Here is a 25,495-nt window from a genome sequence, read left to right as displayed (position 1 = left end):
CTTCAGATTTCAAACAATGTTTCTCCTAGTTACAATAAGCAACAGACTCTCCACTGAGGACAGAGAAGTGAAATGCCACAGGCACAGCACTCACCAGCCCTGGGCATTGCCCGTAGGTCATGCCAGAGACACGATTTTCAAAATGCACTTTATATAGGAATGAGAATGAGAAAATTCTGCCCTTCTGTTCCTAAAATGGCCCACTCAAAAAGACTGAAGATACTAACAGATCCTGTTAAGGAAAAAGGGGCCACCAAGACAAAGCTCAGGCTTTATGTTTATCCCCTCTTTGGATTCTTGATCTTCACTTTCAAAGGGAAGTAAGAGGCAAGGTGTTTTATCATCAGATCTAGAAAGTTCCCAAAGCCTTCTGGAGGAACTCACCTAACACACATAGTCACGGCTCTCCTGGAGGTTCCTGGATTATAAATTTTGTGGCCTAGCTGGTGAAAATGCACCCCAAAGAGCAGGCAATGAAGAGGCACCCCTTCAGCAGACTGTATTTATAAGATAACCATGGGTAAGATACCAGCACTGGCCGAACGGTTTTAGATCCTGTACTCCAGACTTCTTAGGTAGGAATTTCAGCCTTCCCTACCAGGACCACACTGGCAAAAGGAAGCTGCTCCTGCCATGAAGGAACCCCACTGTGCTAAGATTCACCCCACACCACCATGAAACTCTGGGTTTGAAAAATGAAAATCTCTAGGACTTTATTCACCTGGACATCACATAGAAACAGGGATAGAAAGGCAATCTTTGGACAGATGCTCCTTTCTTGACTAGCTTGGCAGATCTTACTGGGAATCAGTGACATTCTCAACATTTTAAGGTCTAAGCAGACCCTGGTCCTACCATGTATTGAATACTGGACTTCTGAGGACAGTTGTGACAATGTTTCTGTGTGTAAAACATAAACCCTTTTTAGACATTGCCATAAGACTGTGCGATTTCTATGCTGGAGTCTGGTCAGCTGCTCACTGGCTCCTTACCCAGTGCCTAGGGTTAGCCAAATATTACAGCCAGATCAATAGTCCATTACGCCTCAAAGTGTACACAAGTGTAGCAGGACTGGGTACCTCAGGAAAAGAGGTCCTCTAACATCCCAAGAGGGACAGTGTATCTATGAATAAGATTTCACTGTAGTTATATCTGAGAAGCAAATGCAGTTTCCCATGAAGAAGTTTTTACTATTTCCTTATCTGAGATTGCAGTATCTGGAAGAGATCTCTACTGTGACAGCTTTGGTGTTCACATGTGCAGTACTGACAAGGTGATGTGACCTGCCAATGGTCACCCCAGCTGATGCTTAATCTTCACTGCTTATGTCATTGGACTTAGAATCACTGTGGAAACACACCACTGACCTGTCTTTAAGGTTGTGTCCAGAAGGATTGAACTGAGCAGAGAGGACTCATCCAAAACGAGAGTGGGGCTCTCCTACATGCTGGGGTCCAATACTGAACACAAAGGAGAAAGCAAGCTGAGAAGCAGCATTCATCTCTCTGTGCTTCCCAACGAGCTGCCTCAAGTTCCTACCCACATGCCTTCCCACCACAGTGGATTGTATCTTCAAACTGTGAGCTGAAATGAATGCTTCTGTCTTTAATTGGCTTCTTGTTAGACATTTGCTCACAGTGATGAGCAAAGTAACTAACATACACCCCTAGGGACAGGCACATGAAAGCCGTGAGTGCCACATTCTGAACTTGCAGTAGAATGCTTGCAAGCACACTAGACATATGTGGGTACGTCCATGCCCAGTGCACAGATCTATTCATTAATGAATTGCTGCTCTGTGGACCCAAAGCTCGGAAGAATCTTATTTCTTATTTCATTAAGACATTCTAGAAACTGTCAGAGCACCAGGAACAGCTAGCTCAGAGGTAGCTATGTTCAACAGCAGAGCTCACACATTGCCTTGCCGTGGTCTCAGGAGCCTGAGTGGCAAGTTTGGAGAGGAGCTGATGTTTGGTGTACCCTCTGGTTTAATGTAATCTTATGTAGGAGAGCACTCAGAAAGCCTGTTGGGCCTTTAGATGAGTTTGACAGCAAAAAGGACATGGAAAGTTCCACTGTAACAAGAATAACCACAGGCTTACCCTACGCCAGTGGCCCTTCTATTCTGAGTATTCTAGGGAAGGCAATGCATTACCCAGATGAGGAGTCCCAGTGGTTGGACCCTGTCTTCCTAGCCAGACAGACACAGGAGGAAGGTCCCTGTGCAGTCTCTACACCAAGAGAATCCAGGCATGTCTTCTGTTTCTAAGGCATTTTAAATTTAAAGCATGTTTGCAGTTTCTGGATGGTCTGATGCTCTGTTCCCACAATGCACTTGGACATAGGAGAGTAAGGGTGAGTATCTGTGCAGTGAGGGTGCCAATAGGGAAGCAATGGCAGTGTGGAGCTCCTCTTTAAAATGGGCTCAGGAACCACACATTTTGACTTAAGTGGCCTTGTTCCAAATGGCAATGGTGAAGGGCAGTTGGTGGAGTTTGTCGTGAGGCGGAGGAGCATGTTAAAGCCTGTATATAATATATGGTAATAAGTGGCCATCAGAGTAAGACAACCGAAGAGTCATCCTGAGCTACCTACTCTAACTCCATCAGGACCTCCACCTATCAGAATTCTCTCTCCTCTTCTAGAACTGCTTTCAGAGCCAACCTCCTTTCTCATTTCCTCTTTTCCTTCCACTTATCCCTCCCCACCTAGGGCCTTGAGTATGCTAGACAATCGGTCTTCCACTGAACTACATCCCCAGAGCCAATTTCTAAGAACCTGGGCTGTTGTCAAGACCATAGTTGCTCTCTCCAAACTGACAGCAAGGCCCATTGCTGCAGATAATACCTGCATGACTCATTGAATCTGGAGAGGGCAAGCTGGTGCCTAGATGGAGCCTTCACCCCTATGTGCTAGTGTCTTTGGTGCAGGAAGGTACTTTGCACACTACACAAGGAGGAAAGAAAAGTAAACACCAATCCAGCCACAGACCCTTTGATCTACAATGGTGTCCTGCCTGCAAGATATGCTAGGGCAATGGTGGCACAAAGTCTGTGGGAGTCACCAACCAATGTCTAATTTGACTTAAGGCCCACTCCACAAGATAGAACCCATATCCAGCATTGCTTGGGTGACCAGGAACCTGAGACTGTATATCCCAGGGACCTAGGGGAAAACCAAATAATAGTGGTCTAAAACATGTAGTGTTAAAATGATTCCTGCTATACTCATTGTTTAGCCATCATGAGAGAAGCTTCCTCCTGCAGCAGATGGGAACAAATACAGAGATGCATAGTCACACGATATGCAGAGAATGAGAGACCTTGGAACACTCAGCCTTAAACAGGATGTCTCCATCAATGCCTCCCCTCAGGGCTCAGGAAGGCCGGTGGAACAGGAACAGGTGCAAAAGCCAGAGGGGATGGAGGACACCAGGAGAACAGGCCCTCTAAACCAACACGACCAAAGCCAAAGCTCTTAGGAATTGAGGCAGCATGCACAGGCCCTGCACAGGTCTGCACCACACGGGCAGAGTCCTGGAGCTGAAAGGCGAAGGGACACATGCCCCCACCCCTTACCCAGAAGCAATCTTCAACTGATAACCACTTTCAAATGAAAACTTAGTTTCCTCCAAGGGAGTCTTTCTGGGGAAACAAGCTACTCCAAAGGGCATGCTCAGCAGCAGATGCCAACAGAAGATGAACTCAGCAGCATCCTTGGATGATCCTTGTATCATAATGTCATGTCAGGGATTTTCCTTTTTTTTTTAAATCTTATTATTTATTTTATTATAAACAACATATGTTATTTATATAAGAGCAATAATAATAACAACAACAATAAAATATGATTTCTCTTTTTACTCTACAGGTCCCTTTTCGTCTATATTATGGCTTCCATTTCAGTGTTTTTATGGAATTCCTATGTGTGTGAATGAGTGGGTCTCTGTTTCTTGTGAATGAGTGGGTCTCTGTTTCTTGTGACTTGTGACTTCTCCTGGGCTCTTTTCCTTCTGTTTGTTTTATCCTATTCTGATATGTCAGTTTTTGTTTTATCTTCTTATATTTTATTATTATCCCTTTGAAGCCTGTGAGGTGGGGAAGAACTGGGAGGAGTAGAGGTAAGGGAAACCATAATCAGGATATTTTATCTGAGAAAAAAATTATTTTTAATTAAAAAGGAAATTCAGGCTCATTTAGTCAAAATCACTCTTATTTTGGTCTGAAAAAGACCTATTCCTTGCGTGCCTAACTGTCATCTATGTTAAAAAGCAACATGATGCTGGAGTGAGCTACCCTTTAGAGAGGATAAATTCCTTATTTTTTCCTGCACCTGAAATCACTGGAGTAGGGCTGAGAGAGAATTATCTTTAAATGTCCAGTCCAAAGTTGAAATCATAAGGTCCCTGTTGAATTACCTCACTCTACCACCAAAGCATGTATGTCTGTTGTCTTAGTTAGGGTTTCTATTGCTGCTGAGACCAAATACCATGACCAAAGAGCAACTTTGGGAGGAAAGGGTTTATTGGGCTTACACTTCAGCATTGCTGTTCATCACTGAAGGATGTCAGGACAGGAACTCAAGCAGGGTAGAAACCTGATGCTGGAGGAGCTGACGCAGAGGTCATGGAGCGGAGCTGCTTACTGACTTGCTTTCCATGCCTTGCTTACTCTGCTTTCTCATAGAACCCAGGACCAGCAGCCCAGAGATGGTACCACCCGCCATAGCCTGGGCCCTCCTCTGTTGATCACTAACTGGGATAATACCTGACAGCTGGATCTCATGGAGGCATTTCCTCAGCTGAGACTCCTTCCTCTGATGGCTGTAACTGTCTCAAGTCGACACACGAAACAAGCCAGTTCACCTGTGTAACTTGTATGACCTGGGGGGCAGAGAGGGCCGCTGCATTTGTAAGCTTATACATACACCTGGCATGGAAGCAAATCCTCATAGCCAGGGTTTAAATAAAAATAAAATTTAAGGAGAGTGAATTGATTGCAGCAGGAATTGGCAAACTTCTTCTATGAAGAGCCAAATAGCAAATGCTTTAGACTTTGCAGACTATAGGCTTTATCATAAATCCTCCTCTCTCTTCATAAAAGGAAACACCAGTAGCTGATAGACGAGAGAGCATGTGTGGTTGTGTCCCAGTAATGTTTTATTGCTAAAAATATGTGGGTCAGTTTAGGCCAGCAGGTTGAAGCCACTGCCCTCACTTTGTTACAATGGGGTTAATGTGGCCAATGCTACAGGTCATATATGGTTTAGATACAACTCCAAGGGTCTCTGTATTGAGAGTTCGGTCTTCAGTGGGGTGACATGAGAAATGCCAGGCCTCATGGTAGTTAGTTGGGCTACTGGAGATGCTGTCTTGGATCTGACATAGTTCTTGTGAGCCTGGTTAGTTTTCATAACAAGGTTGTTATAATAGCTAGTCTAGCCTCTTGTTCTGGCTCCTGGTCTTGCTATATGGCTGATCCCTCTTGTAAAAGTCACCATCATGATGCTAAATCATCTGTCATAAAGTCACTACCCCAGTTGAGCTCTGTGCCCTAAATCTACAGAATTGTGTGTTAAATAAGCCTTTTTTTTCATTTTCTTCTAACTCACTTATTAGTATTGTATATGTGTGTACATGGTATATCTGTGTTTGTGTGTGTGTGTGTGTGTGTGTGCATGGCATCTCCTCTCTCTCTCTCTCTCTCTCTCTCTCTCTCTCTCTCTCTCTCTCTCTGTGTGTGTGTGTGTGTGTGTGTGTGTGTGTGTGTGTGTGTGTATGGCATAGCTGTGTATGGGTATGAGATGCCATGGTGCATGTCTGCAGGTCGGAAGACAACTTGCAGAGTCTTATTCTCCTTTTCTACCTTTACATGGGTTCTGGGGATCAAACTCAGGTCACCAGGTTTGCAAAACAACACCTTTACTCACTGAGTCACCTTGTGTGTCCAAATCCATTTTCTTTATAACGAACCTAGCCACAGTGCCATCTCTACACTAGTGGATAACAGAGGAAAGCAGAGGCCACACTCAGATAGCAAGATCCCTGCGTGTAGAAGTGGACACCATCCTTGTTAGAGGAGCAAAGACTCCAGAGTAGAAACAGTTCTACATCGTTTTCCACCCAAATCACTGAAACAAGATTACTTGAAGTGTTAGAAAATTAGAAAACTGAAATTCTACCTTAGAAATAATCTGAGCTCATCTTCTGTCCTAAGATATGTTTTCATATGAAAGAACTAGGAAATGTGTGCTACAATTAAAGAATGAGATGAAAATTGAGAAAAGAGTACAACAGGATTTAACATTCTGAGGCATGTCTTCCAAGCCCCATGCATTATTATTATTATTATTATTATTATTATTATTATTATTATTATTTTGGTTTTTTGAGGCAGGGTTTCTCTGTGTAGTTTTGGTGCCTGTCCTGGAGCTCGCTTTCTAGACCAGGCTGGCCTCGAACTCACAGAGATCCACCTGCTTCTGCCTCCTGAGTGCTGGGATTAAAGGCGTGAGCCACTGCCTCCCGGCGCCCCATGCATTTTTACAAACATGAGATTGAATTGCACATGCTTTTGATTGACCTTCCCTATGACAATGGGGTGAGCTTTCCTTAGATGAAAAAGAAATGTAATATCATCAGTCTTCAGAAAAATGCAAATGAGAACAACAATTGCACACTTAGTGGAGTGTCCAAGAGAGCAGACACCAAGCTGGCAAGGTGTGGAGAAACTGGAATGCTCGCACTATTCGAGAGATGCAAAATGGCGATGACAATGGTCTAGATGGCACTTGCTGCTCAAATTAACATGTCTCTCCTATGGCTGAGAAATTGTATTCTTGGGTATACATATAAGAAATAAGTACTTCTGTCCCCTCCCCCCAAAACTATATCAGTTACCAAGAGGTTTATGGCAGCTTTATTCATGATAAATCCAAACCGAAAACACCCCAAAATATCAATTAAAGTGAGAAGTACAAATATATCAAATGGAATTACTCAGCAACCTACGCAAACGTATATATGAAGAGTTTGTAAAGGGATTGGAGGCATGGCTTGGGATTTAGAGTATGCATCACTCTTACAGAGGACCTGAGTTTGGTTCCTAACGCCCATGCTGGATGTCTCACAGCCACCTGTAAGTCCAGTTCCCAAGGGATCCAGCTTTCTCTTCTGGTAGCATTGGTACCTGCACTCAGTGCACATAGAGATCAAATCACAGTGTTTCTGTGTCTCAGTGCACATAGAGATCAAATGCGGTGTTTCTGAAGCATTCAAAACTTCAAGTGGAAAAGGACTAAAGACAGGGAGACAAAAACATGTCTGAGCAGGGTGTGGGGCACCAGCCTATACTCCCTGCCCTTGGGAGGCTGAGGCAAGAGGACTGGACATTCAAGGCCAGCCTTAACAGTGAGTTCAGCACTGGTCTGTGCTACATAGGGAGACTGGGTCTCAGAAGAACAAGGGGCATTGCATCGGGGGAGCACTTGTTCCACATGTGTGAGGCTCTGGGTTCCATCTCAACACCATGAACAGCACCAGAAGAAACCAAAGAAACTCTAGTGAGATGACAGCGCGTTATTCAGACCCAGTTACTACCCTGCTAGACTGGGAGAAATGACTCCCCGCTCCTCCCCACTCCTTCTTCTCTCTAGTAGAGGTGTGTGACCCCGAACACCTAGCTGAGATCTACAGTGTCTAGCTTCCCACAAGGCTCCTAGGCATCTCTTTGAAGGAAACATCCTCTTTCTTGGGGTAACAGCCATTTTCAGCCCATCACAGGGATTAGTTTTGCTTTTTAATCTTCATACAAATGCAATCCCAGAGTCCCAGAAAATATTTATCCTCTTTTCTGAACTTGTGCATTCAGTATGATGTCTGATGTCTGTCTTATCCATGAAGTTGGTTCTTTCCTGCTGCTGTGCACATTGCAATATTTGACATGTCACTGTTTACAACCACATCTACAGCTGAGGGACTTATGGGTCCCTGAACACCTGACTGGTATGGAAAACTTGCTGCAAGTGTGTGTGTGTGTGTGTGTGTGTGTGTGTGTGTGTGTGTGTGTGTGTTATACCTATTTGCTCATTTCTACATACCCTAGGGGTAGCATTCCTGGTTACATGATATTATTTGGCTTTAGAGAACAAAGCCAAATGGTTTTGCAACCTTTGTTTGATTTATATCCAGCTACAAATGAGAATTCTGCTGACGTCACCTCTCACCAGGTCTTGTATGTCTCTCTAGGGTAGTTTCAATTGATGACATAATGCTATCACAAGAACACATAGTCACCTGGAGAACACTATTATTAATGCCTTCTAAAGACCTGGACATCGTTATCCCCCTGAGGACTGTAGAGAAGGCTGTTTCCAAGTGTCTGCTGCTCCAGAAGCCCAGCAGGAGCCCTGATGGTCCTCTCCCTGAACTAACATGAGTTACTGGGGTCAGGAGTTCACATTGGGCAGCAGCGTCTCTGTCTTCTGAGAGATCAAAGTCCACAGGTTGCTCAACCAAGTTTCTACTCAGCTGAAAATGTCTCTCATCCAAGGAAACAAAGTGGGGTCCATCCCCCACTACATTTCACACTTGGTTCTCTCCTTGGCATCATTAAACCTTCAGTCAGCTGGTGACAGAAACCACTTGGGTCTTCTCTGAGGAAGTATACTTCTAAATGGCTCTATTTTGAAGAGGCAGTGAAGTTTCTCAGCACTGTTTTAATATTTAAGCAATGTTGCAGAATCAAAACAGGATTAGAAGCCAGACTAAGTGATGGGGCGACTCACTAATAAAGATGGACAGTGGGTACGTATTCCCATACCAATAACATTTCCATCATTCAATCACCTTGAAGATAAAAATTTCTTTTTCTTTTTTTTAAAAAAAAAACCATGGAGGTAGTACACCTTGGTAAAATGCCTTACAGGACATTTGGGACCGTAAGCGGACTACTCTTGAACAAATGCAATGCTGGCTTTCCCTGGTTCCAACATTGAACATACCTGCCTCTGCTCCCCCAGCTCTTCAGTGCTCAAGTCTGCACTCCCCCAGGAAAGGCAGAGCGTGGGAGAAACAAGCTGAGATAACCAGTATTTTACAGTGGTAGAGGCAGGAGGGGTAAGTGTGGTGCCGCTTCAAGAAGCCACACTCTAGAATGTGTTCTGCACATGGATTTATTGAGCAATTTAGGTAGCCACCCTCCAGAGAATCGCTGTCACCGTCACTGGAGAAGGTACTTACAGTGTTCCCTTCACCACCCAGAACCCAGGGGCCACGGGAGAACTCACGGCTGCTACTCTCATGGAAGCATTTGTTTCCAAACATGGGCCATCTGCCAGCTATTAGACGCACTTGTGTATTTATCCAGCCAGCTCTCTGTGCTGGGGATCGTCTTTGGGCACAGGGTTTTATCAACGTCTATTTAGAGCAGACTGGAAAAAACTCAGGATGAAAACAGAGCATTTCCAGCCAAGAATGAGAGCTGCTCCTTCTGTTCACAGGGTGGATATTTTGTCTCTTTCCCCGTCTCTTACTCCAAAACTGCCTGCCCCTTTCTTTAGTGCATCCAAGTTTAAGGGGTGCTATTTTCTTAGCAGAACTATATAAAATAATAGTGCACTCAAACAAATGACAGATTTGAAGATGCGTGTGGGCACATGCATCCATGTGTGCTGACATTCGTCTTTCCTGTGGGCTTTATCTGCTTCTGCCCACCATGGAATAAGTACCGCAACATCATTTCATGAGGTAGCTCCCAGAGGGACAGGGAGGACAGCGTTGGCTCACTGTATCAGTGAAGCCTGAAGTTGTCCTGAACTTACATTTTACTTGAGTTCTGGGTGACTTAAATCTTCAGCTCTTGAGAAGCTGACTGAAAGGCTCCTGATTCATCATCCCTAATTTGGAGTCACTTTTCTCAACAGATCACTCCATTTTGTGCCAAGTATAAGGCCCTGGGCTCAGGCTCTGCTCCCACCTTCTCTCTCTGTGGGAGAGTTTGCTCTTTCACACACGCACACACACACACACACACACACACACACCACACATACACACACACATCACACACACACCACACACACACATGCGCGCACACACACACGCACACACACACACACACCACACACACACACACACACACACCACACATACACACACACACACCACACACATACACACACACGCACACACACACCACACACATGCACACACACCACACACACACCACACACATACACACACACCACACACACACCACACACATACACACACACCACACACACACCACACACATGCACACACACCACACACACACCACACACACGCACGCACACACACACACACACACCACACACACACACACACACCCACACACACACATGCGCGCACACACACACGCACACACACACACACACACCACACACACACACCACACATACACACACACACACACCACACACATACACACACACACACCACACCACACACATGCACACACACCACACACACACCACACACATACACACACACCACACACACACCACACACATACACACACACCACACACATGCACACACACCACACACACACCACACACATGCACACACACCACACACACACCACACATGCACACACACCACACACACCACCACACATGCACACACACCACACACACACCACACACATGCACACACACCACACACACACCACACACACGCACGCACACACACACCACACATACACACACACACACCACACACACACACCACACATACACACACACCACACATACACACACGCACACACACACACGCGCGCACACACACACACCACACACACGCACACACACACACACACGCACGCGCGCACACACACACACACCACACACACGCACACACACACACCACACACGCACGCGCTCACACATGCACACGCACAGGCATACACCACACACACATGCACACACACAGACGCACGCACGCACGCACACACACACCACACACACATGCACACACGCACACACACCACACACACATGCACACACACCACACACACACACATGCACGCATGCACACACACACGCACACGCACGCATGCACACGCACACACACACACCACACACACACACACCACACACACACACACACACCACACACACACCACACACACACACCACACACACATGCACGCACACATGCACACGCACAGGCATACACCACACACACATGCACACACACAGATGCACGCACGCACGCACACACACACCACACACACATGCACACACGCACACACACCACACACACATGCACACACACACCACACACACACACATGCACGCATGCATGCACACACACACACCACACACACATGCACACACACATGCACACACACACACCACACACACATGCACACACACATGCACACACACACACACACACACACACATCTCCAGGACTCAAGAACAAGTTTGACTCTGAATGTCATCTCAACAGAGGTGTCTCGAATATCACATGGTGGAGAGGAGGGAGTGACCCACACATGTCCCCTGGTGCATTTCCCATGACTCTGCCTGGTATGGGCCTTGTTCACATAGGGTAGAGGAGGCCCAGAGAGAAAGAGCAGGGTAAGGCACTGAGGAGAGAAAGTCCAGCACACAGACATTGAGGTTACAGCAGTTGTGGGGCACGTTAAGTTGTGGGTGCAGAGCATGTGGTAACAGGGTGATGGCACATGACTGGTTTCTTCTGGACATGCCTTGAGGGCTATGCTGGGTTCTTCTCATGCAGAGACACTGGTGATTGATCTGGGAGCCGTGATGAGCTATCAGTCCTGACTGGTATCAGCTGGTTTGGGGTGGAAGCTTTGTCATGGGTATAAAGCTGAACCCCTGGATCGTTCTTGTTTTGCGCACTTGGCCTATGTAGTCAGAGTGTTTGTTGTTCTGTACATTTACTTACATTTCTGCTGATGGAATGTTCTCCTGGGGGTGGGAGTGGGGTGGGCAGGCACACCTAGCACTGTGGTGGTGGAGGGGGGAGCCAAAGATTGAGCTGGCTCTTAGTAAGTTCTGTGTCCAGCCTTGTATTACTGTCTACCCCTCACAACAGCCGCAAGAGCTCTTCTTATCCCCAGGCTGTAAACTAAGAACCTAAGGCCCAGGGCCCCAGACATTAAAGAATCTGCCAAAGTTACACAGAGCTGGGTGGTGAGCAGGGACCTGAATCCAGGCTGCCCAAGTGGCTGCTGTATGACACAGCTCTGCCTGGTTGCTCCTGGGGAGTTAGAGGCACAGGGCAACTGGATGTCCCTCACAGGTCCCACATTCCATCATCAGCTCACTTGATGCTTGACGTCCTCAACATGTGCACCCACTCATGGCCCCTGCTTATGTTAGCATGGGACCAAATCCAAATCCTGAAGATCCAACCTGGGCCAGAGATAGGGCTCAGAGGATAAAGTATTGCTGTGTAAGTACAGGGAACTGAATTTGTTCCCCAGCACGCACCTAACGCGCGGGTAACAATGCCAATGTAATCCCAGTGCTGGGGAGGTGGTGACAGGGGTAACCCTGGTGCTCACTACCCAGTTTGTCTAGTCCAATTGCAAGCTCCAAGTTCAGTGATGGATATTATTATTATTATTACTATTATTTTGGTTTTTTGAGACAGGGTTTCTCTATGTAGTTTTGGTGCCTGTCCTGGATCTCTCTCTGTAGTTGGCCTTGAACTCACAGAGAACTGCCTGGCTCTGCCTCCTGAGTGCTGGGATTAAAGGTGTGTGCCACCACCACCCTGCAGCGATGGATCTTATCTCAAACATAAGATGGAGAGCAATTGAGGAAGACATCAACCTCCACATTCATGGACACCTGTATGTGACCAGAAGCACATGTGCATGTATACAAGAACACACACAAATGAATACACATATACCATGCAAGACCCCTGTCTGTTCTCCAGCTGTGAATTGCTCTTGGCCCTGTGAGAAAATTCCAGCAACCGCAGAACTACAGCCTCCAGCCCCAGGCTGTTTCAATATATAAACGAGGATGTCTCAAATACTAATCCTCCCAGTGCCATCTTCACGGGATTTCACAGAGCCACACTTAGAGTTTTGTTTTTAATTGATTTTATTTACTTGTTGCTTAAATAAAATGCAGAGGAAGTATATGCAGCGCCACCACAAAGAGGAAAGTAATATCATTTGCCATAAATAGAAAAAAAAAAAGTTCTTCAGATCAATAGCCTATTTTTGTAAATAAAGTTTTATTGGAACAAAGCCACACTTGGGTCACAAGGGACTCCGAGGGTTCTGCCAAGCCTAAAATATTTACTCTCTGGCACTTAAGAAAGTCTGCAGGCCTCTGAAGTTGATCCAACTAGACTCAGCTGGGTTTCGCTGCCCTCCTCTGTGTGCATTGCTGAGATCAGGAGAGTAGAGATGTATTAATTAAGGATGTCCTGGCATTGCTGAAACTGAATGCTTACATGAGTACCGCACTGGGAATTACTCACTGTGGGACCTGAAGCTCTTCCAGGCAAGTTCACTGTCCTTAAGTTATTGTTGCCTCGTGTGCATAGACTGTGGCTGGAGAAATGCTGCAGTGGTAACCCAGTGATTTGGGGAACTAAACCCCACAGGTAGATGGGATACAGAAGAGCATGCCAGAAGCTGCATCACTGAGGAAGCAGAGTGTGGCTGGAAGAATCCTGGGCATTAGAAACCAGCAGTGTGGCTTCGGGAAGTGTGACTGTTAACTTGCCTCTCACCCTGACTGGGGGTAGAATCATTTCAGAGGCACACCTCTGGGTTTGTATGAAAGTGTTTCTAGAAGGGGTTGTCTAAGGTAAAGGTGGGCAGTACCATCCTCTGATGGAGTTCCATACTCACTTTAAAGGGGGAAAAAGAGAAAGGCAGCTGAATGCCAGTATCCAAGTTGCTGCTTTCTATCTGCTGATCTGCTCAGATGTGAGCAGTCTCACACTCCCACCATCCCAGGCGAGGGCTGCTCCCTTCACATTGGCTTTCCTGCCGTCACGGAGCCTACCCTCCATTAGAATAATTTCTTCCTCCACTGAGTGGCTTCCTGTCAAGTATTTGGCTGTAGCAATGAGAGAAGTAATACCGGCCGGTCTCTGGACCTCAGAGCACAGAGTCCATCTTCCTGTCCTTTGTCCTACCCAGGGTGACCCACAGTCCAGGAGGCTGGGTTTCAGATAAGGGGCTCAGTGACCTTACTCAGCACCAGGCTGCATTCATGCCCTCGGCTGCTGGTTCCTCTTGTAGCTGACTGCACGAGCAGTCCTGAAGAGGACGACCACGTGTGGGCAGGATGTGGTTGGGACAGAGGAGATAATGGTAAGCCACCAGTTCCTGCTGAGGGAGAGGGAGGTGCCAAGAGAGCCAAGAGAGCAGCATGGTGGAAGGGACGGAGGTTCAGCCTCCACTACCTGGGAGATTCTGACGACCCCCATCATTCTGACTGACCCAGGAAGAGATCCCTGGAGCTGGGTTCTAGGACACTCAGATCTTGTCCCATTATTTGGTTATACATTTAGGCAACTCCAGACAAATGAGCCATCTGCCCCTCAGTGTGCAGAAGGCAGAGAAGGCAGGCATTCCCTTTAGAAATGAGGCTCATGAGCTTTGCTATTGGCACTTTAACATAACATTTGGGGCTGCCCATCTACCCAGTGTCATTACAAAAACCTGAAGAAAGGCTTCCACTTCCCTCTTGCAATGCCTCATCCAGGCTGTGGTCACAGCCACAGATAGCTAGGCAGAGGCATGAAGTTGTCACCCCCCCACAAACATCAAGAGACCGGCTGTGTTTAGCACCTACTGTATGCCAAGCACAGCATTAAATGCATAGTCCCCACACTTGTGGTCTACATGGTCCTGCAAGGTGGCAGAGCAGTCCTCAGGTCAGGGCAGCTTGCTCTACTACTGTTGGGGCAGGACCCTCTGCTCCTTTTTCTGCTCTGGCCTGCTGTGTGATAGGAATGCCTACTCTTTCAGGGGAGGCTGAACCAAGTGTTCTCTCTCAGTAGAGAAGGCCGTGGTGAGAAGGTCGGTAAAGCTGAAGGAACGTCCATACTTTCTTCAGCCCTAGTGTGTGCTCATAAGACCAGTGCCCAGATACAAGGTGCAGCTTTACTTCCTGGACTGTCATAGGTATGCATTCATCTCCCAGCTTGTCACTTGCTTTTGGGGTGCAAGGGGGATCAACAGGCCATAGAGCAAAAGGTGAGGGTTACTAATGGCTCATCTCTGCAGAGTAGAAAATCTGCAAAGGCAGTTATAAGCTGGGTGGCAACATGGGATAAATGAGGAAATAAACTAAAATTAGAAAGACATCACCCGCCCTGATGATGATTGTTGTGGAAATTCCTGAGTACACAGGGAAACTTACCATGGAATTTCCCTGTTATTAGGACTGTGTAAGGACTGTGCAAGCCGGCAGGGGAGACCATTAGTGGTGATCATGCTTGGAGTGAAGGTTTGTTTGAATGTGAATCAGTACAGGGTCAGGACTTGGGTGTTTGGAGGGGCTTGTCCAGAAGGCATTGTCTGAGGTAAACCTGCCCTGGGGGTGGTCATATTGCACGTGTACCCCAGAATTTAGAGACTTTGTAAGGAGGTGTTCTTAAGTTCAACACCTCAAATGCGAAGGCCTCAATGAGTGTTTAGGGACTCAAATTTGAAGATTATTCAATTGTTCTTTCTATAAATTCACTCATGAAACTGCCACAGAATGAAAAGAAAAAAAATACCAAAAAATCACTGTGACATGTGACATAGACACTAAACAGTTTGTGTGTGTGTGTGTGTGTGTGTGCGTGCGTGTGTGTGTGTGAACAAAATCAAAGATGTTTATTTAGCCCCCCTACTCAAGAGCATAGGCCACTTAAACATGACCTCAGAAAGCCATCCAAAGAGGTAGCTTCCCTCAATCTGCAGCCTATAGTTTTAAGTAAGAAAGGCAGAAATGTAAGAGGTTGGAGACCATCTGCAAGTCTGTGTTGTTGGCATGAGATGTGGGTCTCTGAATGAAAAGACCATGGACACCTACAGGCTGGAGCATCTCAGCCCACGACTGACCCCCAACCTCAGCATAAAAGTCATATTTCTGCACAATTCTTCCTTCATTTTCCTCACAACCTCCTGATCCTGATGCTTAAGGTCCCCTTTCCTGTCGGTGAACAGTTTGGTTGTGGAGGTTTGGTGCAGGTGATACCTGAAACCCACATCTTCCCACCTGAGTTGCCTCAGCTGGGAAGAATAAGTTCTGCAAGGGGCCTGCTCTGCTCAACACTTTCTCTCTGTTTAATAAGACATTGAAGGAAGAAACTGGTTGTAGGAACTGTCATCTGCTCAGGATTAAAAGGATCAGTTCTAAAGTCATGCTGAGCTGTGTGTGCACACTCCGGCTCCATTCTGTGGCCTAACAGGTAAATGAATGTTGACTGAACAGATACCCACCCAGAGTTCTTTTGTGTGGACAACTTTACAGCAAGTCAAGCCAAAGAGGTGCTCAAGGTTATCTTTAAAAACTGGCCAAAGTGCTGAGAAAAAGTGACTCATCAGTGCTCAGCCCAAAATACATCACTACCACCCGTTCCAGGGCTCAGCAAACACTGAAGAAGAAGGATAGAAAGAATGCAGAGCTGAGGGGTGGGGGTGGGGTGTGCTGGGAAAGCTGGCTGTCTTCTAGACCCGACATGGCCTTTACACCAGGGAGCTCACCATGCCCCAGCAGCAATGGCTATCTGCAAAAGCTCCATACAAGCCTGGGCCACCAACACTCCATCACTCATGGGGGAATGGCTCATAAGGTCGCCACTATTCCCTAAGGTGCTACAGGCCCTTAATGGTGGTTGGGAGAGAGGGAGGAATCTTCCTCGGTGGTTGGCCACTGGTAAGCTGCCCTTATTCAAGTAAATAACCCTCCCCCATGCTCATGCAAGCCACCCAAATTAAAGGCAGTGGTGCAGTGGTCAACCACACATACACAAAGGCATGAAAGATGGAGAGAGACTCTCTGGGAAGAAGTTTGGTGGGAAGAAGGGGCTAAGAGGTGGGAATAGGGGAAAATTATATTCTGGATGTATATGAACTTCACTTGTAGCCAAGGGGCAGAGAAGCGATTTTTCCAGAGTTTATAAACAAAGTGGGAGTATTGCACAGATATACAGTAAGAATGTGGGTTGTGGAGGTGTGTGCAAAGCACTATGGGAAGGTATGGGATGGGTCTTCTAAGAGGAAAGATAATAATGAGAGGCTGGAGTTCAGTGGGAGGAGGAATGAGGCCAACACAGGCTTAGGTTTATAGTGCAGCATAGGTCAGCATGGCTGGAGCCTGGTCTGTGGAAAGGAGCACAAGCTGAGGTGACCGATTGGCGGTGTGTAGCACAGGAGAGCCCTGGGCTAGCCACTTAGAGCAGCTGGTCTATCATGGCAAGTGGGCGCAGGTGGACGGCAACCAGAATCCTGGCTGATACTTCCCTCAGCTACACGGATCCATCTTGACAGTTCCTAAGATGTCCCAGCCTACTTAGCCAAATTTTAAGTTCTTAAAAGGTGCAGACTGTAAAAAAATAAAAGCTTTGCTCGGCTGCTGCAGCCATCTTCCAGTAACTCGCTAAAGTTACCAACACAGGTTAAGAGAAGGGTGCTTGCTCGTGTTCTCTGGGCCTTCGAGGAGGAGTTGTAGAAATCAAGGGAATGGTCCCTGTTCAAAAAGGAATGTCCCCAAAGTGTTACCATGGCAAAAAACGAAGAGTCTACAATGTCACCCAGCATGCTGTGGGCATCATTGTGAACAAGCAAGTTAAGGATAAGATTCTTGCCAATAGAATTAATGTGCAGATTGAGCACATCAGGCACCCTAAGGGCTGAGACAGCTTCCTGAAATGGATGAAGAAAATGATCAGAAGAAAAAGGAAGCCAAAGAGAAGGACACCTGGGTTCAGTTGACGCGCCAGCCGGCTCCACCCAGAGAAGCACAGTTTGTGAGGACTGACAGGAAGGAGCCCGAGCTACCAGAGCCCATTCCACATGAATTCATGACCTAACGTACAAAAAGAAGTAAAGGACCTGGACTGTGAAGGGCTTTTCCTAAACATAAATAAATAAACACAAATAAAAATAAAATCTTTGGCCCAAAGCTCTGAACCACCCACTTGGACTTAGATAAGCACCCTGTCAGTCCAGCTTGTTCTATAGCCATGGCAGGGGCAGTGTCTTGCTGAATCTGTCACAGCAGACACTTAGCTGTGGACTTTTCCATAGCCAAAGCTTATCTGACTTCTCTTTACACCCATCCTTCACTCACTGTCTTTCTTGGGGCAGGGTCTCACAACAGTGTTCCAAACTAGCCCAGCAATCACTATATGTTAATAGCTAAGTAGCCCAGGCTAGCAATTTTTACAGTGGTGCTGAGGAGGGGAAGGACCCTGGTGTATATTCTGTTTTTCTGTATTCCTTGCTTTTATTTAAGGCCCGGCCTCTGAGCCCCTCGGGAGCTCTTCCTGCAGCTTGGCATCCCCTTGCTTCGGTGAGTCTCCATAAACTCTTGGAATGGCTGCTAAAATCGATTCTTCTCACTCACCATTAGCGCTCTCCAATTCTGTACTCCGGCAGATGATGGCAAAGAGGCCTCTCTCAGCCTGTCAAACCCTCAGAAAATACAAGACCCTCCAGCATTTTCCACGAGAAAGCTGTAGAGACAACCCCACTGCTTCAGTGGACTATGGAGGTGTTCTTTTTACTAGCAAATCCCTTTACACATTTAAAATTAAATTTGATCTATCAGAATTAAATTTTCTCACAGTATTCTAGGGAATACATCTCTAATATAGCGCAAGCAGTGTGCTGATTGTTTTATTAACCGCTGGCAATAAAACAGGGCAGAAAAAGGAATTCAGAGTTTTAAAAGCTGCTTTTTATGGCATGCAGTATATATTTCAGTTTGAATACAGACTTTATAATCAAACTACTTCTACTATGGCCAGCAAGAGGGCTCAGGGGTAAAGGTGCTGGCTGCTGAGCCTGATAACTTGTGTTTGATCTCTGGTACCTACATGGCAAAGGAGAGACTTGACTCCGACGAACTGTCCTCTGGCCTCCACTCATGAGCCATGATCCCGTGTACATGGATGTGCGTGTGTAAGCATATGCATGTACATGCACACACACACACACACACACACACACACACACACACACACGCACAGATAAATAGAGAAATAAAATGTAAATCCCAGCACTATTGCTCGTCAATTGTGTTACCCTGAGCACAACAATTACCTCTGAGTCTCAGTTGCCATAAAGAATAAAAGAAGGCAAGAGTTCTAAGTAGTGTGTCTCCTAGGGCTGTGGTGAGGGCCAGTGGTATAGGAAGAATGATTCTCAGTAGCCGAAATACACAGCGGCCTTGACATCATCACGTTAGTCAGAATTAGCCAGACTCAGAAAACAACCACAACTACATGTTTCACATGCCCCCCCTCTCATAAAAGTAAAATGGAGGCTACTTAAAATTTATCTTTTACTTTTAAAATTATATGTATCTGTGTATATCTGAAAGTAGGTTTGCCCTCATGAGTACAGGTGCCTAAGTGGGCCAGAATAAGGCACTGGAACATCTGCAGCTAGAGTTCTAAGTATTTGTGAGCCACCCTGATATAGGTGCTGGGAACTGAACTTGGAAGAACAGGTCTCTTACTCTCAACCACTGAGCCATCTCTCCTGCCCAAAGGAGACTACATAGGATGATGAAGTGAACAGTAGGCGGGAGACTAGGAACAAGAGAATGCAGCGTGCGTGCATGTGTGCGTGCGTGTGCGTGTGTGTGTGTGTGCGTGTGTGTGTGTGTGTGTGTCTGTGTGTGAAGATAAGCAAAGTATATGACATATTCAGAAAAAAATGTTATTATGAAGTTAATCATTTTTCATAACTAATTTATGCTGGGAAATAAAAAGCAGTTAATGTAATATCTGGATATAGAAAATACCCTGTGAGTTAGCCACTACTGTAACATGGTTCTTAGATTTCTTTGATCCCCATCAAACATAAAGAATGAAGAAGAGCAGGCATGCTAACATGGTGACATGTTAGCACTGAAGATAGACAGAGGAAGGAAGGTCTTAGCTATATAGTGAGTTCAAAGCAGATATGGGCTACATGAGACCCAGTCTCAAAAAACAAAAGGAAAGAAAGGAAGAAAAGGAATTAAGAAAGAAAATCAGAATGAAGAAATGAAGGATGGTCTGAGATCAGCACTATGGAATTTGATGTCTATAGGAGACATGATGTCATGTCAGTTCTGGGGATGAATCCAGTGTCGCGGGCATACTAGACAAGGGCTTTTCCACTGAGCTACTACTCACTCCTATTTTTTATTACATGCTAAGGGATAGTTTCTTCATGATTTTGGCCCACTTATTTGGGTAGAGTAAACCTCAGTCCTGGGCTTGAGGGGCTGGCATAGGACATATACCAGTGACAACGGACAGCCATGTGTTCATAAAGGGGTCTGACTCAGTCAGACCAACAGGACCAGCCTAGACTGTGGTGGCATGATCATGATTCAGGTCTGTCTCTCTGTCTGTCTGTGTTCCTCCCTCCCTCACTGACACTACTCCCTCCTTCTCCCTTCCCTCCTCCAGGAAGGCAAGCCTGGAGCTGCTGGTGACCATCTTTGTCAGTCACAAGGAAGAGCTTCCCAAGCAGGAAGGTGACAGCAGTACTTGGCCATGGGATGGAGACAAAGGAGTACAAGCCCCCGAGCCCGGGGCTCATGTGGACGTGCAGCGATATGCTCTGATTTTCAGCTTAGCTACTCTGTCGCTTTCCTTCAAGTGACATCAGGCTTAGGCTTCTCCCAGGCTCTGTTTTCTGTATACCAGATCCAAGACCTCTTGCAACCCACAACAGGGTTATGGATGAGGGGCCTGGCTTTTTGCTCCACACTCTTGGAGGACACTGGCCATATCTCAAGCACTTCCCCTGGGCAGCATCTTGCTGAGTAACTCTCACAAATCCACAAGCTCCATGTCTAGAATTGAACAGGAGTATTAAAGTTGCCAAGAAATGGGGTGAGGAAAAGAGGCAGGCTTGAACTGGAGACTTGCTTCTCCTTCTACAGGAAGGGATTGCTGGGGTGACCTGCTGGTCCTTCTGTGTGTTGGTGCGCTTAGGTGTCAAGCAAGTGAAACCAATCCCCAAGATCCCTTTTCAGTTCTAACATTCCAGAAGCTTCTATTACCCCTGGCCTCTTCTTCATTATGTATGGGGTGGGATAATTGATTACAATTCTCATACTTGTCTGCTTTCTTCTGTTTCAGCTTTAAAAATATTCCATTAGACTCTCAATTTCTGTATCCCAAGTACTTATTTCCTCTCCAATTTCCTTCTAAGAAAAACATATTTATTTTTGAGCAGTTGGACATAATGATCCCATTTTCTTCCCATTTCTATATTTTTAAATCTAATTAAGGTGATAAGTTCCTTGAGAGTTGAAGCTGGGTTTTCCTGTGGGTGTAAACATTATTATTTTTTTTAATTGCCAACTAAGCTGCCAGTTTTGACAAGGAAGCCGGATATGGGTTTTAAGTAACACAAGCAGGAAACGGGTCTTCAGCCCACATAAAATAAATGCGAAACTACTGATTTCCCCCAAGTTCACCTCTGGTTTATTCATTTATAATCTTAGCTTGAGTTGACATCCTCCCACACAAATGCATGTGACCTCCATGGCGACAAGACCAAAACTGAGTCATCAGGTGACCTGCCAAATGTCACCCAGGTAAATAACACGGCATGGGTGTCCACCCACGAAACAGAACATCAGGTGACCCTCCTGGTATCACTTATGTAAATAACATGGCCATTCTGGTCAGCAGGCTTTTCCCAGCAGGGGTGAAAGGTCAGTCCTAAGATAATTGCACATCAACGTCACATCTCCACATTTCTTGCTCTCTAGTAACTCACTTGCTCAGGAGTTTGGATAGATCAAGTAGCTGGAAAATGAGTGGCCATGTGAACTGTTCTCTGCAGACAGAGCTGCCCAGAGGGAGTGGTGTGCACACAGCCCTTTTCGCACTGGGTGCCTAGCTCATGCTTGTTCCTGGGGACAGGCCATCAGCTCCAACGGCCATAATGGTAAATATAATGAAATCACGTGGAGACAGACGTCACAGGGTTGGCTGGCACTACAGTGCATGCTCTCTGTCACCTGCTTCCATTAGAAGGCCCACTCTGTCCTGCAGATAACTTCCTGTGCTCACATGCTTTCTTCTTCACAGGCATCGGGAAGAACAGCACATCTGTCTGTTCTAAGAATGAGTTTTGAATTGTGTCTTAAGACTGGCCTAGGTACATGCAGTGAACTGAGAACTAGGACTGGCATAAGATTAACTGTGTTAATCCCAGTCCCGAAGAGCAGAAACCAAGCAGAGAGCAAAGGGGAAGGTACAGGAGCAGTGTTAAGAAGGATGCCTGTGACTCCTGAGAAGAAGCTATTACAGTTCCTGGCATTGGTAGCAGAAGAAGCCAGGCACACTTGCTATTAGCCACTGGGCTCTCCTGCTTTAGCCCAGGATTCTCCGTAGGGCTAGATTTCCCGGATCTAATCTCCAACAAAAGTCTTTGGTTCACAGCACAGCTCTCTGATGCACAGTAAAAGCATGGACTGGTTAGGATTCTTGGCTTCTTGTCCCACGCTCTTGGAGGACAAAAGCATCTCCTAGCACCTTTCCTAGTGACTCATCCCTATGGTTTTTTCTGCCTGCTACCCAATCCATTCGCCTGAGACACATCCTTATGCTGTTTTAGGCCTGCTGGCTGAGGTGCACACCATCACATTCCTTTCTGTGTAAAAGCATCAAGGAGAAAATATAAATGAACAAAATCTGTATCTATGACATTTGTTTACATTAATGCATAGACAATCAACTCCATATTATCAGATGTTTATGGCCAATAAGCTATTTTTAGTTTATTTAAATATTTTTGTTATTTTTGCTTACAATAGAAAAACTAATCCAACTTGAGAAAAATTGTCAGTGTCCCCAGTGTCCAAATTGCTCCTCATAAAACAAATATATACCATCTACAAAGAGGCAATCCATCTTTGCATGAGTATTCTGACTTTCCATCTCATGCATCCCCATGCTACAAAGGCCGTTATTCCCACTGTCAGGACTGGGGTATAGAGGGGGTGCATGGCTGCTCTGACTGTCTACTCTGGAGCCCTACCGGGTCAGGAACGCATCTGGAATCTGTGGCCACAATACCTATGACCTGGTTTTCACCAACTATCATTCAAGCTTGATCAGGAAATCTTCATGGTTATCTTATTTTCTTGTCATCTCTGTTTATACCTGTCCAGGGCAGCATGCCTTTAGTACCACATCTGAAAGTCACATGTTAACATTCTTCACAATTTGATCTTAGAAACTGAGCAAACATATTATAGATAAGGTAAACAGAGGGGGAAAAGCTCATGTTTGAGATTCCACTTACACTCTTTGGACATTCCCACTTCAAAGCACTTCTGCAGACGGCAGTACTGACATCGATTCCTGGTGACTTTGTTAATAACACAGTTCTTATCTCGGTGGCAAGTGTAGATCATGTTCTTCTGAATACTTCGGCGGAAAAAGCCCTGCAAGCAAGAAGATGAGCAGATAAACAGCTAACTTCATGAGAGACCAAAACTCACCTCGGGGTGCATCTTGGGCTCTGTCTACTGATAAAGGGACCGCTGCAAAACCCCAAACCCCAGGTCTAGAGAAATGGCTCAGCGGCTAAGAGCATTTTTGCTTTTATGGGGGACAGAGGTTCTGTGTCCAGCACTCACATGTAGCAACTCACAACTGCCTGTAGTTCCAAACGGACTCTGACACCTTCTTGCCTCTTTCTTTGGTAAGCACCAAAGACCCTTTTAGTCAAATCTAGTGATGACTGGTAGTGTCTTACTAAAAACGTATACCAAGCTGATTTGCTAGGAAAACATCAGACAGAGCTAGAACCCACAAAGATTTGGTTACTTGGCTCTTTGGCAGGCCAGAACAGCTTCAAGGGAACCCACCACTAAGGAAGCCGGCTCACAAGGCATAACATTTGCCAAACACATTGTCCACAGCATGAAAGAGTTGGGAACTTCTGAAGTCCTCTACAGGATCGTTTTTGCACTTAGCTCCATATCACAACCATTGAGGTAATGGCTTAATCTACAAAGTGAGCGTTTAATATCCCAAAGTGAAAACAAGCTAGCAAAATGGGTCTCTGCTAGTTGATGTCACACCAGAATGGTCCTGTCCAGCACAGCAGACACCCTTTCCTCTAGAGAGGTTGTAGAAAGCTGGTAAAATCTTTTAAAAGTCTGGTTGAAGCACAGAGAATTTCTGCCCAAGGAAAAATAATCCTTAGGGATACTATTTTATTGCCTTGTGGGGGACATCAATGAACTCTGCATCTAATTTGGAAATCATTTCTTTTTTGTTTTCATCATGAATGTCTATGTGTCTGTCTCCATTTGTCATCTACCTATCTACGTACTTACCCAGCACCTGTCTACATTCCCCTTGGGTCATCTTCCAGCCTGCCTTGCCATCTACTCTTCTCATTAATAGATTTAATAACATTTGTGTTCAATTTTATTTATATGTATTTGCTGAGTGATTTATCCTTGTTTTTTAACTTCCGGAGAATACTTTGATAAAAGCATCAGTATATCCTGAATTGTACAAAACCCTCATGAAGTGAAGTAGGCTTTAGGCTCAGAAGCAGGGGCCTCATGTCTTCTTTGCCTCCCCACCCCAGTCACTACCAGACAGCTCTGCAGACATGGTTGATGGAGTGTTGCTTGTTCCAATCAACAGGAGGAAGTAGCAGGTGATAAATGCTTAGCTGCCATCCTTGCTCTCTCTTCTAATTGCCTGACAGGGCACTGCTGCTCTGTGTATTAAAAGTGTGGTGCTCTACCCTACCAGTTGCTGTGGGGTTTACGGTCGCTCCACAACCATTCTCCTGAATGTAGGAAATATGTTGAGCAGAGCGCAAGTCTCCTCGTGTGAGCACAACCTTGCCTGCAGTCGATTACCACAGTGTGAGGCCGACTGACAACCTCCAGTGCTCAATCCATGAACCAAGCACACTCATGGAGTGCACTTTGTTTAGGATTTTCACACGTGTGCCCTTGGATTCTAGAGTCTAAATAAACATATTGTTACTGGCATAGTTTAACTGTAAAGGCCTGGAAATTTGGTTTAAGATTGTCATGTTGTCAGTAGCTCAGACACATACATTTTCCAAGGAAACATGGTTTATTTTTTCTCCCTCTGGTGCTACAAGAATGCTCTGAATCTAAAGCAACAGGTCCTGGAACCGGAGAAGTGTGTGCACCTGAGTCAGAGCACCTTTCTCAGGACACTGCAAGGCACCATTGATTCCCAGAGGTATCAACCCAACACAAAAACAAACAAACAAACA

General features: G+C 45.9%; 1 protein-coding gene across 2 annotated transcripts in view; it reads right to left on the bottom strand.

The window, feature by feature from the left end:
* Positions 1–25,495, bottom strand: part of Rarb (retinoic acid receptor beta) — a 331,881-nt gene that overhangs the window by 53,534 nt on the left and 252,852 nt on the right. For both annotated transcript variants that reach the window (XM_036199705.1, XM_036199706.1), the window contains exon 3: positions 23,525–23,666. In XM_036199705.1, the coding sequence (XP_036055598.1) occupies positions 23,525–23,666 (142 nt within the window). The remainder of the gene's footprint in view (positions 1–23,524; positions 23,667–25,495) is intronic.

Source organism: Onychomys torridus, chromosome 9 (genome assembly GCF_903995425.1).
Source record: "Onychomys torridus chromosome 9, mOncTor1.1, whole genome shotgun sequence".
Lineage (NCBI taxonomy): Eukaryota > Metazoa > Chordata > Mammalia > Rodentia > Cricetidae > Onychomys > Onychomys torridus.
This window is presented reverse-complemented; position numbering and strand designations above follow the sequence as displayed.